Raw genomic sequence first — 21331 nt, forward strand, 5'->3', positions numbered from 1 at the left:
AATAAAAAGTATCTACTTGAAACCTGATTAAACAAAATAATGTAAATCAGAAAATAGGAAATATTTAAATGAGTCCCAAGTTGAACAAAAACACCTCCACAGGCATTGTGCCTATTTACTTAAAACACAGTTTAAGCTTGCCTTTGTATAGTAACCCAAGAAGGAAATCTCTTACTATCTAAACTGTTAGCACTTAGACAATTGGAAAAAAAATAAATAAATAAAAATGGGATTGACAGATTTGAAATATCAAAGTCAAAAGATAAAGTCTGCTATTGAATTTCAGACAAGATATGCACTGCTAACAGAAAGAGTCAATAGCAGACATCTGTGGCAAAGGAAGATTCAGTGAGGAATGTGACAGACAACTAAGCTTCTTCAAACTAACGTGGAAAACTGTTACCATGATACTGCAGTTCTGTTCTTGGAAAGAAGTTTGGCTGGGAAATTGCTCTGGCCAAGGCTTTTAATCTTCACCAACTTTTAATAAATCATCTTTCTTAATTGTTATATCTGTATCTTCTCATCATCTCCCATCGCTCTCAATTCTACAATTCATGGTTGTTTTTATATAATGAGGCAGGAAGAAAGGTTTCAGATGTCTGTTTTTATTTTTATTTTTAACCCTTTATGATTTTTACTTTAGACTAGCAGGATAAATCATACAGACTATCACGAAAATGTATTTTTGTCATTTTTCTCAAACTTTAAGGATTGACTGAACAACTGAAGTTAATAACTTTGAATTCATCAGCAGTCATAGTCACGGATGATCTTAATGCCCTTTCCAACTCAAACTATTTCATGATTATATGATCACCTAACGAGTAACACCTATTTGCAATACTGTCATGTCTCACTTCAGTCTATTTCTGTTACTATCAGATCATCTCAGCTTATTGGTTCACTTGCAAGACTGAGAATACAGAGACAACTGCTGACTGCCATATTTACAGTCACAAGCTACTGAATTGCATCCTCTATTTCATGGTGCCGAATCTGATCTTCAGCCTATGAAAGTCATAAAAACCAATCAGCAACATAAGCAGCTGTGCAGAAATGGAAAAACAAGATACGCTTCCAGTAGCAAACATACCGAATTAGTGTAATTGCACAGAATGTGGAACTGAGTCTTCCAGATTATTCTTTAAGAACGGAACCAATGCTCTGATGGAAGTACATTTCCATCATAGCTTCATCGAGTTACTTCTGTAATATATACAAGTATATCGTATATATATTGTGAAATACATTGTTCTGCAGAGACAGGCTCTAGAATACTAAGAACTCTTTTTCACAACCTATATACTAGTTTTATAGGAGTCTACAAAATAAAATGAAGAAATGGATGTTAAAAAAATGATATTAAAGGAAATTACACTTTGCTAGAAATTTCAGTACCCTGACTCCTAATGTAAGAAGCAAGTGGTTTTATATCCTGTTTTTGCCAAATAGACAAGAATACATCTGCACGTTACACTTAAATGGAGAGAGAATCAAAGTAGAATCAAAGATCCATACTGATTGGTAGATTAGCTTTTCAAACACTAAAGGTAAGACTTCTGTTAAGTATGCCCAAATCTCTTTGATGTACGCTGTTACTGTTAGACAACAATGTAAGATTGCAATTAGAAATACAAAGGGATGTTATGGAACACTACAAAGCAGAAATTGAGATCATTTTCTAGTGGCCAAAAGCTATTTCCTATAACTTGCAATGACATCTTCAATGCATCAAACATTAAGGAGCACAGTTAAGTTTCATGACATTTACCAAACACACTTAACTGTGAATTCTGCAAGTAGATGAATCAAATAATGATTTCTTCCTACCACAATACTGTTTGTAGTAACAAAACTTGTTAATCTTAGCTAGAAGGTTGAGCTCTTTAGGATAATAGCACATTCATGACCTACTTGATATCTATCACCAAGAACAATTAAATTGTAGCTGACAAGCAAGATAGCTACTTCACAGAAGTGGTCCCTTGGAAAAAAAAAAAAAAAAAAAAAAAACAACCAAAACAAAAAACAGTAAGATAATCAAGACAGCATCTCATATGTCCAAAAGAAACAAAAGATTCACAGTGAACAATGTTTTTAGTGACTAATGAGAGAACAGTATTAAATATAGCGTTACCTTCATAAGCGTGATAGTTGTAGTAGGCAAAGTGATTCCTTCTCCCTGGGGTTAGAAACACATGCAGAGGACCCAGGTGAAGGCAGCAGCAGCAGACAGATACCATGCAGAACATGCGGAAGAGGGAAGGAAAAGAAAAGACAGGAAAGGATGAAAATTGTAGCCAGCCAACGCTTACCACTTTATAAGGATGAAGTGCATTTAACTCATTCAACTTTAGAAACTGCATAGCATATAAAGGCATCAGTTCTACAAAGCTACTGAATAAAACAACTCCTATTATTGTTTAGGAAAGCAACAACAAGCTGTTAGAAGAAAAACGTGAACAATAGGTCAGTCCCACAGGCACTGTGCAAAGGCTCAGTGGGTAGCCTTGCCACCTGTGTCATTTCAGATTGCTTTTCCTTTCTCAGTAAACAGATGTTTCACTCCACTGCCGAGGCAGCATTTTAATACAAAAGCAACTAGGCTTCATGAAGAATAACAGTTTAGAGAACAATAACAATAGAAAGTACTATTAAAAAAAAACACAAAAGGTGTAAAAAAAAAAAAAAAAAAAAAAAAAAAAAACACCAAAACATAGGTTAATCTAACTTCAGCCAGTAGAACGCAAGACAAAATATATTTAACATATTTAACTGTATACTGTTAAATTCACCTTTCTATAAAACAAACAAAAAACCCAACACTATTTGACTATAATCAGAACTGCATACAAAGTGTTAGAGTATCTCTTTTTAAAGAAAAGGTAGCGAGGTTGAAATCCTAAAGGTAAGCAACCAGACCTCAATTTGTACATCACTTGGTTTGGACATCGGAATACATCCTAGTTAGAGGTGTTAATAAAAGGAGTGGTAGATAGCTAAACCACGTAAATGTTGAAATTCTACATCCCGATCTTTAAACACGAAAATGACAGAAATGAGAATGAGAAATAGTATGTGTTTTAAAATTTGGTGTGTTACAAACAAACAAGCTCCCTCAGATATTCCTGTATCATAAAACTGTCAATGACAAAGAAGCCCAAAGAGTTGCAATGAAGCCCAAAGAGTTGCAATGAAGTCTAAACTAAAGCACAGCCTTGCTAGTGATCTGTAGTTTACACACAGCCTGAAAAAGATTTACTGAATGAGTTTTAGGACAAGAACATGATTTTTTAAATCAAAATTTAATGTACGGCACTGTCAAATACAACTTCTAAAGATATGCTGCAATATACTTCTGAAGATAAAACAGAGCTAAGAAATGCTTTTCTGTTTTTTCTTTTTCTCCTTCCTCCAAACAGCTATATTTTGCAATAAGAAGTAGGATTTAGATAGATTTTAAATGTTTTGAAAATGGTATACATATGTATATTTTTAATCTACCAAGAATATCTACACTTAGTTCAAGAAGAGAGGCCTCAGTGTACTTAGTCCTCCAGAAGAACCAGTGAATATAGGACAGCAATGAGGTAAAGAGTCCTACTCATTTTAAAATCACAGGGTGTTGTATTAAACTGTTCTACTAATTACCAAGTTTTAAACCTCCAAATCCAAAGCAAGGTGAGAACTGAAGGAATGGGTATATGCATTTTAAACCAAGCAAATGAAGTCTTAGTCAAACATTTCTCCCTTATTGTATTTTTTTATTCCAATAAAATGACAATATTTATCCCAATATGATAGCAACATGGAGCAACTGCCTCTAGATATTTTAAATTCAGAATCTGACAGGAGAAGACAACTGAAGTGATGTTTGCTTATAATCTCAACATCAGACTTGTGTTTTCAACTGAAGTCTTATTTGTAGAAAAAAAAATTGATATGGCTAAATATCACAGTTATTTAGATTACTAGATAAGCAGAATTCTTACCTGGGCTTAATTCTACCAGGTATGGTAGTTTCTCAGGAGGAAGGCAAGAGCCATAGCCAGACCCGTCAACTCTTTCCTTCCCCTTTAATGGCTTTCCATCAGCTATTTTCTTGGATTTCTTTGGGACATAATCAGGAGGCCGCCTTTTCAATTGAAAGACTAGTATTCCTAAAACACAGCATTATACATCCTTTGAGTCTCACTATCAGTGAAAAAGCACACTTCTAATATATATTACTTTATAAGTTTTCTATAGGATTACTCTCAGCTTACTATGTTCCTGACGTTTATGTAGTTACTTGTAAGTTATGACTGTTCCAAAGATTAATACCTCTCCATGGTGGATAATTTGAAAACTTCAGGATGAAATGAATAATACTTCTACCGCCTAAGGATGCACTACTATAATCAATACTGAACGAAGTGGTAAATAACTAAAGGCACCTAGCCTTAAAAGTGCCTGAAAACAAAACAGTTCAAAAACAGATGTTCCAGTTTCCTGCTTTACACGCATTCACAAACATAGCTTACAATACTCAATGCACAAAAAAACCTCCTAAAGCTTTTCCAACATACCTTTATCACTAGGCCATTCCCTGAATATCTGGAGTGGACACTCATCATCATCCAGAATAGTTTCTTTAGCACCTTTATCATCAGAGTGCTGAGCACCAGGAGGCAGAATGACCTAGAAAAGAACAATTGCAAGTTTTCAGAGGTGTTATTAGACACACAGAGTATTCGGGGTACATCTTCTAATTTACTTATATATATATATATACTTATATATAATATATATATTATATACACACACACACACACACACACACACACACACACATATATATAAAACAACAGATAAAACAAATGAATTAAGTAACTTGAAATGCATTCTGCTTTCCAAGGCTTCTTCTAACTTGCGGTTAACCACGCTTCCCAGAATACCAGACAAATTTAAAAACAAGGGAAAGCTAGTTACACTTAAACTAGATAAGGTCAACCTCCAGCAAACAAAATTATTTCAATTTCTCAACCATCAAGAAAGTGAAAGCAAAACATCAGTGAACGGATAGTTGAAAAACAGAACTGAAGTTTCCTTCACCATCTTACACGCTGGAATCAGCCTTTCATTTTGCTAAAGCCATTCTGTTAAAGCAACATGTCAGTATCTTTAGAAACAGCAAGACAAGTTGGCAAAGAAAACACTGTGATACCATTTGCATCCCCGTCACACTTAACCTCCACTTGGTCTATACCAGAGAGTAAGTGCAAAACTAGAACATCTGACCAAGACTTCGTGCTGTCTAGCTTCGAGGAGGAACCAAAAATAAGCATACTTTGGGAACCAACCTCAAAGCACTCACACTTTTTTATAGCTATACTGTTATGAAGCTGAGGAAGGGGAAAACCTTGATTCATTTGTTTTGACTTGAAAGGAGACATGACTATTTCAAACACATTCGCATTACTGCTTCCCAAAGCAATAAAGCAAAAAACAGCAACAGCCGAGATTACAGTGATTAGCCTCTAAATTAAATATAAATCACTACTGTCTGAATTTAAATAATAAATAATAACATTTTAAAAGCCACAAAGCTTTTACTACCTCATTTGTGATCCTAACATTATTTAAATCCATAGGGAGTTCATTTCAAATGAACTACTCCACATTATTTCTATCTCTGAGCTATGACCTAGGCAACACCTTCCAAAGTTAACGGACATATTGACTGTTGCACACAACCACGCTGCAGCCCTCCAGAGGCTTCTAACTCTTATTTGTCACCTCCTCTCCACACCCACTGCAGTGTTAACAAAGTTCCCACAGACACACCTCGAACTTCCTTTCATCTTCTTCCAAGCAGGAAATAAGTACGTTTAAGATCACATGTATTTAATTGAGTCATTGGTTTTTCCCTAAAAGCTTTTCTATGCAAAACATGGCTAAACATAGATCTAATTACATTATCTTTAATTAGATTTTCAAATAGACAAGATACTATGAATTCAGGAAAATATTATAATTTGTAAACCAAAGGGAAACAGAAATACATCTAAACTTAAATCTTATCTTGCCAAACCACTCTTTTATACTTCACATCCCAGATTTTAAAACTGATTATACTTACAGGATAATTTGAATTAGCTATTCAAGAAAGACTGTATTTCAAGCTAGGTACACCTATTTTAAAAGAACAAACCCCTCAAGATCAAGCATTAAATAGAAACCACACACCAAAATTCTGCTTACTCAAGGGCTGAACAATACAGATTGAGAGGAAACCAAAGAAAATCCAAATGCTCTGAAATTAGAGGAAAGGTGAGAGACAAAAAACACAAGGGCTACAACGTGACTCTGATGTTTATTCTGCCTTGGAACTTGGATTAACGTATACACTGACATTCCTGGCTTAACTAACAGCAGCAATAGTAAAATGGAGAAGTTGAAGAGAAATGGTCACAAAGGCAGTAATCTCCTCGTCCTTCCAGTCAGTTACTATTACATCCATCTCAGGAGAAGCGTGAGCTGATAAACTCAGACATTCCTTCCCTAAAAAAAGGTGTGTGACCTAATCTACAGCGAAGACACAAAACACCACAACTGAGCTTAACGGGACAGGAAGCTCCTACTCACAAAGCAATTTTAGAAACCATCTCACCCATGCTTTATTTGAATACTGCTTCCATCTCCCACAAGGCTGATTTTCCCACATTTTAGAATAATGGAAACACATAGAATAGGTTTACACTATGATTTTGTTTTTTGCCTTTGCTTTCAGACTGAAAAACGGAAGGTGCTGTTAAACACCCCTTAACGAATCAGGTTTGCACATTCCCCTGCTTTCTGTAATGCAGTAGGAACTCGAGATGGGTAAGAACTAGCTAAGATCATAAGTCTTAGCAACTAACAACCCACAAACTGAAACAACAACAAAAAAAACAACATAGTAGATCAGAAAGAATATACTCTGTTTCCTTATAATGGCATTCATAAGCATGCATATCAGAAATTCACTCCAACCTACATTTATTGATTCAAAAAAGCAATGAACCAGACAGAAAATTCAGGCTAAAGATTCTAAATACAGCAACTTAAAAACTATCCTTGCAAGGCACTTTCTGTCATCAACCAATAACAGAAGGTAAAACTTAAACACTTAAGTCCCTGTGATAAGTAAGGTGGCTCCTCCACCATCTCTGTTTTAAGTGAATAAATAATTAAGCACACAAACCCCTCATATCTACTGTGAATTTTAATTCATTTAAAATTTTCCTTGCAAGTTAGGAACTTGCAAGGAAACTGTGGAACTGTGTCCCTCAAAAAACAAACAAAAAAAAACCATACAATGGAGCTTGTTAAAAACAAAACAAAAAACAGGCATTTCATGTCTGTTTCTGTAAAAAGAAAGAAACAAACAAACAAAAGAAAGTCCTATTTACCATAAACTGCATGTTTTTGTTTGACATTACAAGAAGTTTACATCTTATCCTCAAGTAATTAAGAATCGCAGCGTGCTAAGACAAAGGTCTAATCAAGATTCCAGGAGTTAACTGGTTTGCTGCATGCCTCATGTCTTATGCCCTAAGTGAATATACACAGGTAGCATGGAAGACTGTCTAATTAATTTGACATCTTGAGACATGTGCGGTGAACCTCATATTATGCAGGGAAACACAAACCAAGTGTACTGAAACAAACAATATATGCCAGAACAGACTTGCAGACTTCACTTGATTACATGGAAAAACTTCCGAATTGGGCACAGAGATCCAGTATGAAATACAACAAAGTGGAATATGAAAGAAAGCAACTAATAGGAAATAATTGTTTACAATAGAAGTTGTCAATAGTAAGCACTAACAGAAACAAACCCTACAATTTTCATGTTTCAACTGAAACTTCACAAGTGAGTGCACTTGATTACATGTAATTATGCAGCCTTGCAAAAGTCTTGTGACGTAATTTAACATCTATTTTAATAGTTAAATAAACGTGAACTGCTTCAATCTTCTTGGAAGACTTGTCACCTGCCACCCAAAGAGAACAAAGCATTTACAAATCCCAACATTTCCCTATAGGAAAATGAAGTTATCCAGTTCTACTGCACACTGCTTTAAACTTATAAAGTTAAAAGAAGTAACATGTATAAGGAAGATCTGTTTTCCACAGAATACAATGAAATATTTGAAAAACTAGGTAAGGGAAAAAGCCCTGCCAGAGATAAAGAACACCTCTGGTTCTTCAGTGAAGTTATGTAAGCTGCATATGAAACCTATTTACTGACATACTGTAGGTTTCCAGAAAAAGAAGCAATGTTGAAAGAATTATCAGGCTGGATCTAGGATGTTTTTATATTTCCAGCAAGAAAAGCAAATTAATAGAGTACGTGGGGAAAAAAAAAGTTAGATTTTAAAGTTAAGTTAATCTAAAAATACACAACTTCAGTAAAAAGCAAGAACTGTATTTGAAAACCAAACATTTAATGAACAGAGGCACTCAGAAAGGCTGAACAGATTTTAGCCAATGACTTCTGATGAACAAAACAGTAAGGTTTTCTGCATTTGAAAGGCATTTAAAAACATTGGCTATTAGTCAATGAATACCACTCATATTTAAAATGTGAACAGAAAAGTTATTTAATTATAGAAATTTACAATATAAAGAAGAAGTATCCCTCAAAAGGCAAAAATATTCTACAAATGTGCTTTCCTGAAAATTAAGTTAAAGCAATTTAGTTCAGAGCAAAGACTTGGTTAATGTTTCCCAGCATCAATGCAAGATTCCATGGACTATTTTCTACATTAAACAACCACACACAAGACTGAAGAACAAGTGGAGGTATAAGAGGGGAATGTCATTATTACAGCAGTGACTTGCAAATATTTCCCTGGTATAGAAGCATGTAATCACCTCAATAAATTCTCTGAATCATAAATATTTCTTAATACATCATAACACCCTCTAGCTCTGAACAAAATAGTTCAATGCAAAACATTTTTCAAATTCTGAAGAAAGTTAAAATGTTTCTGCTGCAAGCTACAATTCTCTCAAAACATCAGAAAAAACTAGAATGTCAATTCAGGAGCCTATTTTACAGCATGATGACTGAGAATCATTAATTTTATTTATAGATAAACAGTATTAAGATAATAAGCCTACTTAGGATTACACATAGAAAATACTTCACAGACAAAACTGAGAATCGCTTTTAAAATGTGATGAGTCACTAAAAAAGTGCTGTAACTATTACTTAAAAAAACCCTTACAATAATAAAATGAGTATTTAAAATCTTAATGTAAATTAATAGTTGAGACCACAGTTATAGGTTAATGAATATTTTCATATCTCGCCATTCTCTTTCAGAAGTTAATGTGGACAGAAGTTTATAATTTTTAATCTGTACTGTATGAGCCCTTTTTATACAGCTGTACCTCTCAGAAAGAGTGATTCTATAAAATCCACTTAGAACTCCTAAAATAATTAAATTTTGAAAGTAAGTGAAAATTTTAGTTAAATGCTTCATCTTTTCTGATATACAGTGAGGGTAAGCTACCAATGGAAGGCATAAAGAACCTTTAATAATGGAGTTTGGACTAAGCAATTCTGACTCTAAGCAGACTTACTTATTCAATGGAATAGGGCTTGCTCAGCCTGAAAAACAGAAGGATGTAGGAAGACCTCATTGCAGCCTTCCAGTGTCTATAGGAAGTATATAAATATGAGGGAAATTAACTTTTTACAGGGGTAGATAGTGATAGGACACAGGTGGAATGGTTTTAAACTAAAGGAGGGGAGATTTAGATTAGATATCAGGGAGAAGTTTTTTACTGAGAGTGGTGAGGTGCTGGAACAGGTTGTCCAGAGGGGCTGTGGATGCCCTGTCCCTGGAGATGTTTAAGGTCAGGTTGCATGGGGCCCTGGGCAATTTAATTTAGTGCTTTATCCAGAGGCTGGCAACCTTGCCTGTGGCAGGGAGGTTGGAACTTAACGATCCTTGAGGTCCCAAGCCATTCTATTATTCTATGATAGCTTATGCACAAACAGCACGAATTTCGGCCTTTGCAGGATCAACTATTTTTTTTATATAACTGTGAAGTATAAGTACATTTTGTGGCATCAGGCCACAGTATCCAATACAAAAACATGTTACTTTCATTTATTAACATTTACCTGTGTACCAAGCAACATTTTAAAATGAGATTTTATTTGGAAAAAAAAAAAAAAAATAAATCAAACAACTCTTAGTGCTGTAGAACTTTTTTTTTATTTTTTTTTATTTATTTTTTTTAAGATAACTGTTGAACTACCGAAGTCTTTCCATTCAATTTTAAGCCACTTGTAAAGACAACCATAAAATATGAAACATGGGAAGAATTATGACGTAGTAACTTTACTTACACGAGCAATACAATAATCCTTGGGATTTTCCTTCTCCAAGCCATATTTCTCCAGTGCTTCAATAACTGCAAAGTCTGCAGTATCTGTAGTTGACAACAGGATTGTCTTGTATGGTATATTTGGTTTTAAACTGTCCGCATAAATTCTCAGTGTCCCACCTTGGAAACAAAATTCAATTAACATTGCTACCACAGAATAGAAAAATACAAATAAAAATAAAATATGGTAATTTATTGTATTTCTAACGGAATCTAAGAAAGAACTTCTTCAGAAATCACTAGGCAATGCACTAATGCAAGGCAGGTTACATAAAATCCTCAAAATGTATTTTGATCACAGGTAAAAGCCTCCAGTGATGTTGTATTCTCCAAAAAAGCTTTTCACCCTACACTTCATCATCTTTACCACTCTTAGCGATGTCAAAATGAAATAGTGAGAACAACTGGATGATGAACTAATCTCTCCCATCTTAACAGCGAGCTTGTACTGATCTCTGAGACTCTCTCCTCTCTTTGAAAAGCCCATTTCAGACTCCTATTGGAAGTGTTTTCTATACCTCTACTCATTCTTCACTACTCTTCTGTGGATAGAATACTACTAAAATTGCTCCATTTGTCTTGCATGTAATGATGGTATCTATTCAACTACTGTGTTCTTTATATTCACATTAACAACAGGAAATATTTGATCACTGTGATCCAAAAGATCTTCTGGAGAACCCTTTGGGCAGAGCCGAACAAATATTCCTTGTCATCATGTATTTGTGCCACTGATTGCACTGCTGATTACTGAAATTGTTCATAGCAAAATGAATCATATTCATTTCAGAAGGCTTCTCTGATTTGTAACATTCATAAATCTAATTCTGTCCTTGTTCAGCACTGTTAGTAAGATCAATAAGCATACTCTCTCCCAACAACTTGCCCCTAACTCACACTAGTCATAGTGTTCCACACTGTGGAATCTTACCTCTATGAATCACCTGTTCCATTACACCATACTCAGCTATTATTTTCTCCAGTATCTGTTTGTACTGTAAGGTTAATTTAAGTCAAACTCACAGGAGCTGCTGGCCTTAAAAATATTCACTCAATTAACAGATAAACACAAATTTAATTAAAAGCAGCCTACATACCTGAGTCTGGTCTGCCATCAGAACTGCGAAATTCCTGCATTCTCTTCTCTAGTTTTTGTTGCCGCCGTCGTTTCATAACCACCTCAGGATTAGATATTGTGCGAGTGAAGCTGGTCTCAGGCATATCTTTGTAAACCTCAGCTGCAAGGCGAGAATTCTCACTGCCAAATTAATTTAAATAAAGAGAGAAAAATTGTCATTAGTACCTGAAAATATATATATGAGGGTTGCTCTGAAATAACGTCTCCCATTTGATTATGTTGGCCCATGACATCAGAGGTGGATGGCTGCTGGTATGACAGTCGAGGTTGAACCTTCTCACCAGTATTCTGTTACGTTTTGTTGCCGTGCAACAGATGGCAGCAGAAGGGCAGGCTGACAAAATGGTGTCTGACATGGAAGGATGTATGAAGAGAAGGTGGGTCATGTTAGAAAATAGAACATGTTCTCAGTTACAAAACACTAGCAAATAGTGCTATTGGTCTCTCTGTATCTATTGTAGTTTCTCTGGAAACAAGTAGAAAGCATTACTTTCAGAGCAATCTATATATATAGATCACCCCATCACTTCATAAAAGGCAAGTGGAATCCATACGTATAGGAGATTATTTGAGTTATTAGATGGTTTCTATTCTAACAGCACTTCTTCTAGGATTAGGACTGTTTAAGAATATGAGATAATCAGCAACCAATGTAAGTACTGATGAATGCTACCTTTCAAGGAAGAAAAGAGGTCTTCTACCTCTTACAAAAAAAAAAAATCATAGGAACTCTACATAACACCTTAACTTAGTTGTGAGTTACAAATCTTGCAAGTCATGTTGAAGTAGAATTAGTACATGCTTGTAGCTCGTGATTTTACTTCTGCTCACGTACTTAAATATAATACTACATTAATTTTTTAAAAATAAGATCAAGCTAAGTAACTGTACAGAATTGGAAAGCCCAGTACTGACATGTGAAGAACGTTGCAAATATGTCCGTGCAGAGCAGTACTACACAAAAGAAAAACAATCCTGACCTCAAAAACAAACAAACAAAAGCCAAACAAACAGGCTTGTAGCCAGGTGATAAGTCAAATGCAGTACCTACAAGTACTACTTTCCTGTTAAAAGACAAAACAGAGAAGGGAACAGAACCAAACTAAAGTAAATGCTCAAAAACAAAAAAGTCCAAGTCAACAAGTACGTGCCAATTTTTGCACAATCATTAAGGTTCCTATAAAAAAAGTAAGCTTTATGCCAAAAATAAACATACAAGCCACAAAAATTGCCATCATTTATTTTGTTTACGATAGTAAAATACCTATGTCGACCACTCCTAAAAGAATAAAATGCATTTATTTGGTAGAGAGAATAAATCCTTTAAAGAATTATGCAGGTTGTATGAACTGACATAGATAATGTTTACAACACTTACATATCATCCCCATGAAGAAGTCGATCATCTTTATCTGATGCTTGCCGCAATGCCTCTTTTTCACGCCTCTTCTTTTCTTTCTTTTCTTTTTTTGAGAGAGTTCGTTTGAAATTCTGTATTACTCCTTCTTTTTCTTGTTTTTCAGGGCCATTACTCTGAGCCTTCTGAAATAAATCAGTTTAAAACAACTTCCATCATTTTTAGTCAAATGAAGTGTTATTATTGATTTTAATTTTTGAAATTAAAAAGCTCTAAATCCAATAGTAAATAAAATTTAGTCCTAAGCCCAAGATGAGTTTATCTGATGACAGCCATTCTAAACAGCACATTTACCATAACTTGGACTAAAAAAAAAAGTTAGATATAATATATAATGTATACAATTAGTTGACTTCAGGAGTCAAAGCCTGATTTAAGTTCATGTTACTAATTAAATGTTTCATGACTAATACAAAAGAAATGAAAAGGAAAAAAAAAAAAAGAAAAGAACATCAAGTACACTAAAACTTCCCATCCTTCCCTTGCTGTGAGACGGAAACTGATTTCTCACAAAGAAACACTCTTCCACCAGTTTCTTTAAGAAACCCAATGTTACTGAAGCAGGTAACAATTTTTTACTTAAATAACTCTCTCTGGCATCCTCCTTTAAAGGCTTTGCAAGAAGTGGGATTACCTCTTAGGCATTTAGCATCGTATACTGTTGGAAGATACTTTTACTTCATCTTATTATAACAAACTTTTCTGGGTATTGCATGCTACAATACCAGGCAGCTACACAGATCCAAGTATCACAATTACTTAGAAAGATTATAATAATGCTGCATGGTGAGGGTGGTGAAGATGCATTTAAAGGATTTAAGTAGACTTGCTGCAGATATCCAAGATCATCATCCAGCAGTTTTTTTTCAGGAATTAGAAAAACAGATTTCAAAAAAAGTTTTGCTAAACGAGCAAGTCCCATGAATTGCAAGACTGCTGTTACCACTAGCATACTGCTTAAAGCCTCACCTTTGGAGGAACCGTATCATTTTCATTCTTGAGAACAAATCTTCCCTCTCGATCATCTTTGTTCCAGTTTAACTGTACAACAAGAGGCTTCTCATCCACATCTAATCTTCTTTCTTCTTCAAAAAAATGAAAAGTGTTAACAATTACGTGGCATCTCAAGAGCAAAGAGATCTAGAAACAAAGTTGCACTTTCGCTGAACAGCACCACAGTAACACAAGCACAAAACAGTAGGGGTTGGAAGGCAATTCTGGAGATGGTCCAGTCCAACGCCCCAGCTAAAGCAGGTTCCTTAGAGTGGGCTGTCCAGGAAGGAATCCAGGCAGATTTTGAATATCTCCAGAGAAGACGACTTCACAACCTGTCTAGGCAGCTTGCTCCAGTAATCAGTCGATGCCTTCCTAAAGGTATAGAGCCTAGTGGTGTAAAGATGCAGAGATAAATGGCTCCTTTCCAATACCCAACCCAAGTTTATCTGTGTAAGACAAAGGTCCATAACAAACTGACTTGTGCATTTTCTTTATCAGAAATAAGCTCAAGAATGTAAGATTAACAATCAGAACTTGTTTCTGCAGCTAAAATACTTGAAACTTCATAATTTAATGAAGCTCTGAAATACTCATCTTCCTCATTTAAAATGTAACCAATCTGACCTTGACCCAAGAACTACTGTTCTTTAAAGATTGTAAAAAACAAATCAGACTATAAAACAAAAATCCATTATCTACGTATACTACACAAACTTCATTTAGTGTGCTGAATCCATTTTACATGAAGAAAATCTAAGAGTGTTTAAGAAAATTAAGCAGCTTGTTATTTTATCTCCATTTAGAAGTAGCAGATAGTATATACACACAGCACTGATGTCTTTGCATTTATGTTTTACTTAATGTGAAAAACTCATATTGAGTGAAGTGCTTCTCTTATGAGCCATACTTTAAACACTAGGAACTTTCCCTGCAAAGGAAACTATTCTATTTTGGCTACAAATACTGTGCTAAGGGATTTAAAACAAACACAAACAACTTGAAGCAGAGAAACCATATACTATTCATCACTTTAATCAGTGACGACACAAACTTCTTTTTTTAATCCCTTATGACTCGCATCGAGTCATCACTCACAGACCATGGAAAGTGACATACACTCCAGTAAGCGTCCATTCTTTATCTCACATTATATTAGTTTCAGTCATTCAAAAGAAGAATTAAAGACACTAGTTTCCCATAGTTTTGTAGTGACCCTCTGCACCCTACACTGCTTCCAACCTGTAGTGTTCTATTGAAGTGAGGTATTACTGGGGAAGACAAATACTAGCAACAACAAAAGGCTGCTTAGAAATCTAAGCTCTTCCCAGATAACACTAAAGGTTCTGCTTAGGAAACACAGCAGCTTCAGACAACAATATACTGAATTTCCTCCAGTTTAGCAGTAAAGGCATATACAACATAAGGCTACCTGCAAGACCCACAACATCAAAGAACTGAGACGCACTCTCAAGTGCTCCAATTTAACACCTCCATCCTCCCACTATAAATCCAGCCTTAATCGACTGGTCCTAAAAATAGCAACACTCTCACAAATGTCAGCAAGTGAGAAGATGTCAAGTACAGCACTTAATAATCATAATTAAAACTTACATGAACTGCAGGCCTAATAGACTTGCTTACATTCTGAAATACCACTTCCTGGTGTAACAAGTAGTAGTAGTGACATACATAACAGCAGCAAATAAATAAATAAATAAATAAATAAATAAATAAATCAAACTCTGTTATACACCTCGGAAACAGAGAGCAAAACTTAGAGGTATTTTTGCTAAAGGTGGGTAGAAAAGTAGCACGGATGCAGGAAAGAGGACAAATAAGCACTAACCTCCACTGACATGCACCTCATAGAGCGAGTATTTCGGGGATGACAACATGCGCATGTCTGGCCGGAACTTCTCTGCAAGAGTCTCTATCACATCTTGAGTTGTGGCAGTACTTGAGACACGTATACATTTTGTTGCAAAGTTTCCAGCTGCTTTGTCTTGAAAGTAAAATCTCATTACACCATGAAATTCCAAATCCTGCAAAAAATATAAAAAAAAATTTTTAAAACCACAAGTTTGGTTAATGGCTAGTAGTTCATAGCTCAGTTTGTTAGAAACATTTTATGAAATCGTAAGACATTCAAATATTGCACTGGTTTACCAAAGTCTGAGGATACTAGGGATTACTGACAAGGACATGGAAAAAAACAGGATTTTCCATTTAAAGAAATCAAGCACCCCACATTACTGCAAATATTTGAAACTTCAATCTTTGAGATTTCAAATTTCAAGTTACTTTCAGATTTACCTGAAAAAAAAATAAAAATACACACAAAAACATATCTTGAGATCAGTCCCAAGCTATTTTGTTGCCTAAACCTTGCCCTCATATCATACATATGTAATGACACAAGCTAAATATAATGGAGTTCAATGTGTCTCAAAGAGAACAACTTTCTATCACAGCAGTCCTGAGTATCATCTTTTCTCTCTACTTTACCCTACCACATGCTCCTCTGTCTTAGGTTGGCATTCATAGAAATAGCCTGATGAGGAAGCTAACTCAACCAAAATGGGTTTTATTTGATATTTTCAGAAAGGTTAGTCTTCAGTACAGTTCCCTAACCACTCTGATGTTGCAAAGTTCACTGTTTAATAGTCACTGTTTGTGCCTTCATTTTCCAGAGGCTTTCTAGTAGAAATATCCTCTGGTACTGGGTGCAGTGGCAGGTTCCATGCTAAGCACAGTTCTTTCCAGTGCTGCAATTGTTCACAGAAAAGATATCACAACATTATCTTTTGGCAACAAAATCCACAAACATTTACTGAAGCTTTTCTATCACTCCAGGAAAAAAGTAGTATAACCTGCACAGTAAGATAAACCTACATACACAGAGAGTACACATTTTACAACTGTAGACTGTTTTTATCATTGTGCTCTCCACTCTGCGCCAACCTTTTTTGTTTTGTTTGTTTGCATTGAAAAAACAACTCACAACTGCGACATTTTTGCTTTGATAAAGACCATGAAGAACATTTCTTATCCTCTTCTCCTCCAGGTCACTTATGACTTCACTCATGACTTCACAAGACTTTTCTCCCTGCACATTTTCTTCAGGCTGATCCATCCTGTCTTAACATTCCCAAGGAATTAATTCTGTACCTTTGACAATCTGAACCATTGAACCCATTTCTGAACCTTCCCAAGTTCCATCTTAGAGATGGAATATCTGCACATGGCAGTTGAATGCAAATGCACCACAGACCTAGACAATTGCCCATTTTCTTTTGTTCCGTGTTATCCTAACAATTGATAGAATGAATCCTTCTGATCCTAAACTGGCTTTCTCACACAAATGCTTATTGTAATCCTGAACAATTGTTCCTTCCTGCAAGTTACAAATTCTGTGTGCCTTCCTAACGTATGGCCTCCACCACTTTCTTCTTATCCACTTCGAATGCAGAGGGCCTTCTGCAATTAGATAAAGTTGGGTCTCGACTTTCCTACCACACAGGTTTTCAAAATGGAAGTGTTACTGCCACTCACCTCCTGCCTTTTTTTTTTTTTTAAATCTCCTTGATCTCATGCAGAAGATTTCTGGAAATCCTACATACCAGAGCCAATTGGATCTTCTTTACATATAGAGTCACCTACACCGGATAAGATCTTTAAGATCAAGTCCAACCTGACCTACTACATCCTATCACTAAATCATGCCCGTTAGTACAACATCCATATATCTTTTAAATACCTCTGGGGATGGGGACTCCATCACTCCCCTGAGATGCCTACTACAACACTTCTTACTTGACTACCTTCTCTGTGAATAAATTCTTCATTGTTCAATATTCTTGATAATTCATTCAGTGAGCTCTAAACGGTTTGAGAAACACCTTTTCACATAGATTATGGAGCTATTAAAATTATAATGCATCCATGAGATCTTTGTTACTACAGATTCTAATCAGCACAGATGAAATTCTTAGTAATCATCCTTTTAATTATGGCTTCACATTGCATTTATATCCAAGCGCCTAAGGGTGGCTAGCAAGAAGAATCATTAAATAGCAGTAAAGTTACTTCATCTCTCATTTTTTGCAGTTATGTGATGAATATTGTCTGATTCTAGCAACTTGCTTTTGTGTTGTCTATTTGCACTTTTAACAAGAGTGCAAGAAGAGCTCCTCTGACAAGTTATAAGAAGGTCTTCATCATGACAGCCTTTCCAAGATTTTCAATAGTCAATACAGAAGCAAAGTTTCTCTGCTCTTACCTTTCCTTGATAAGTTTTCTTTCATAAAAGCGATCATGACATAGCCGTATGATTTGTGTGAAGTTCATGGTAATGTGTTCAAATAAAGTTATTACTAAAGACTTTTGATATATTATTCAGTAAATTATTTTTTATCTTACACTTTCATACTGTCCTTGCCAGATTTTATAGCTTTGCAATCTTCCTCATGTATACTACTTCAGCTTTCTAGTAACTGGTTTTGCCTAATGCTCAATCAGTACGTTGACTTCCTCTTCCCCGGAAAGGAAAGGAGACTATTTTACTGAGAATGTGCACTGCATTAGTCATGTTTTAATGCTGTAGATTGTATTCATTCTCTGAACTAACTAGCAGAGCAAAGGAATGCAACATAGATACATTCAAAAGGGATCTAGAGAACAGCTAAAGGATCTCTCCAATCTCATGAGTTTCTCTATTATTATGTTTTAAAATTTTGTTTCTAAAACTTGCTCCTACTTCTGGGCATTAACAGAACAGAGAAGTGACAAAACTGCACCATGACCACTGAGATACAACATTAGCATTATTCGTTTCAGAAAAGAAGTGAATGAACAACTGTCACTCGAGTTTTAGTTTCTTGCTTTGACAATCAGGGTATGAAAACAACCAAATGCACTGACACTGACTGCCTTGTTTTCCCCATGCTCTTCCACCTCAGCTTGTTGCGCTGTCCCTCCGCAGCTCATGCATCTGAACACACTTCTCCAAAGTTTTCCTTTAAAACATAAGCTGCACAATTGCATCACAAAATTTCATAATATGAATATATTTTCCCAGTATAAAGCTCCACTTAGTTTAATGTTTCATTTGCAGAAAGTTGCAATCTTTCTTTATTGGATTACTAGAGAATTTAAATACAAATGTTCGGTTGTACAGAAGTCTCTGGTTTCACGTTTCGAAAAATTAAGGAGGCGGTAGGCTACAAAACAGTCTTCATTATTATATTATATTTATGTATTATATTTTATGTACTTATTTCTAGCTTAAGGCACATTTAGCGTGCTCAAAGCACCTGGCCAGTAACATATAACAAATGTGCACAAAGACTCACAAAGTGCCCCCAACCACAAGAAGAAAACAAGGTCTTAAATTTCTACTCCTCACTCTAAAATCTGCCTTGAGCCTCCAAATGCACTCAGTCCTGCATTTCTTTGGCAAGACTGCAAGCTAGGTTTACTGTGATTTATAATGTGGACTTGTGTCAAGGAAAGAGGCTAATGAATAAAAATCTCTTGTGAAAAAGTAAATAGATACAGAGATATCCAAGCATTACTAACTAACATAAACTTGTAAGTAGACAAATCTCCCCAGAACGTTTACATATCTCAAATTAATATTTCTCTAAAGATGAGGAACTGACAATCACCAATTACCAAAAAGAAATCAAATCGTTCTCTGGATTTCAAAAGTGAGCAAATATGAGGCTATAAAAGCTCTTATCTTAGGAATTTACATGCATCATATGCGATCTCTGTTTCTCATCTAAACATGTTTTAAATATTTTATATATGTGCTGTTCAAGTCCACTTCTCCTTACATAGGAATGTACAGTCTTCTACCATGCCAGCAGAGTCAATTTTTACAAGAGTTAGATTCTGATAATCTAGACTGCAAAATAAATATCTTGGAAGCACATAGCTGACAAGTCAGCTTCTTTTAAGTCTTTCAAATCATAAAGAACACTTCCCTTAAATACAGAGCCTTCTTATGCTTTTTTCCATCACTAGCTGAACTTGCAGTAATTTCCGTAAGTACATCATGTAGAGAGACAACAATAGAAGACTTGGATAGTTAACTGGTATTTTTTTATTATTTGTTTTTTTGTGTGTGCTTTTAAACAAAACAAAAAAAAGCAAATTGGTATCGCACCTTAATTAGTCACAAAACAGACAATATGTAGCTACAATATGCAGCAAATGGCAATAAATAAAATGTTTGGTGGATCTGTACTACAACAGCCAATCAAAACGCCCACCAACACATCGTAACAGTGCTTCAACTACTTTGTTAAGACTGTCATTGACTTTATGCAAGAACAGCTTCAAAACCAAGAGGCCAAATGTTCCAAAAGTCTGTCTTCAGATAAAGCAGCTAAACATACAAAAGCACCAGAGTGGCAAACTTGAAACAATGATTTCACAACATGAAGGCTTTGAAATTCCCCAAAATCTTGCAAAAATCTTTGACAAAATGTTATTTGAGAACATTGGCATTCCCAATTCATGGGTCTTCTCTGACATTCTCATTGACTTCAGATCATCACCAGTTGAAAAAGATCACTACAAATGCAGGAAACCAACCTAACAGTTATATAAACCACTTAAGTAACATTTGAAACTGAAAGCGTGGCATATAAGTTTTCAAATCAAACATTATCACTTAAGCCTTCCAGGAAGCTTCAGCAAAATGACTTCTGTTTCTTGAAATGCACTTTTACTCTTTAGATCTAGCCCCCAGGTACTTATTATCACATAGGCATTTCTACTTTTAGCAGTATTAAGGAATAATGAAGACAGTTACTCATTCAATGTTAAATGACACAGAAGTGCAAATAAATAAGAGGTTTGGTCTATGATTACTGAGAACTGATTAAAGAACACTGAAAGTATTAAGCAATGGAAGATTGAAATATAAATACTTCTGTTTTTCAAAAATCTCTGTAAAAACCAATTCTTTTTTTTCTTTTTCCCAACTGTTCCAGTCTTTTTACACAAGGAGAACACAACAAGAAGGCATATGAAAAAAACAAGTGGAAAAAGTGGAAAAGAATGTGCAGCAAGTGAAGTTCGAGAAAAGTCTTCCATCTGATACAATGGGATTTGTAGCAGGGAAACCTGGACTTCCTGAAGAATTAAACAGAGGCTTCTGCAAACAAAGCAGTAAATAGCCAGCCACAGTAATCCGCAGCAATGCTCCTGCATGAGAAAGGAAACCCCTCCTTTATAGTGCCAGAGGAGGTACTGAGAGATTATTATTCAACTACGTGGGACGAAGCAACAAACAAAGGTCGGGACGCTATTCCCACAGGCAAAGAACACTGGCAGGC

General features: G+C 35.3%; 1 protein-coding gene across 18 annotated transcripts in view; it reads right to left on the minus strand.

Annotated features, from left to right (window-relative positions):
• AFDN (afadin, adherens junction formation factor) overlaps nucleotides 1-21331 on the minus strand; it is a 111620-nt gene that overhangs the window by 61910 nt on the left and 28379 nt on the right. For 10 of the 18 annotated variants that reach the window (XR_014882156.1, XM_085219844.1, XM_085219841.1 and 7 more), the window contains 8 exons: nucleotides 15832-16027; nucleotides 13959-14074; nucleotides 12951-13114; nucleotides 11532-11692; nucleotides 10397-10554; nucleotides 4572-4683; nucleotides 3996-4163; nucleotides 2141-2185 (listed from right to left, as the gene is read on the minus strand). Coding sequence is in view for 17 of the 18 variants with exons in the window: in XM_085219844.1 (XP_085075970.1) it covers nucleotides 2141-2185; nucleotides 3996-4163; nucleotides 4572-4683; nucleotides 10397-10554; nucleotides 11532-11692; nucleotides 12951-13114; nucleotides 13959-14074; nucleotides 15832-16027 (1120 nt within the window). In the remaining variant the exon portion in view is untranslated. Of the gene's footprint in view, nucleotides 1-2140; nucleotides 2186-3995; nucleotides 4164-4571; nucleotides 4684-10396; nucleotides 10555-11531; nucleotides 11693-12950; nucleotides 13115-13958; nucleotides 14075-15831; nucleotides 16028-21331 lie in introns of those variants that run through there. The other 8 variants (XM_085219835.1, XM_085219833.1, XM_085219839.1 and 5 more) reach the window with 2 other exon arrangements.

This window comes from Meleagris gallopavo, chromosome 2 (assembly GCF_905368555.1).
Source record: "Meleagris gallopavo chromosome 2, MGAL_WU_HG_1.1, whole genome shotgun sequence".
Classification (NCBI taxonomy): Eukaryota; Metazoa; Chordata; class Aves; order Galliformes; family Phasianidae; genus Meleagris; species Meleagris gallopavo.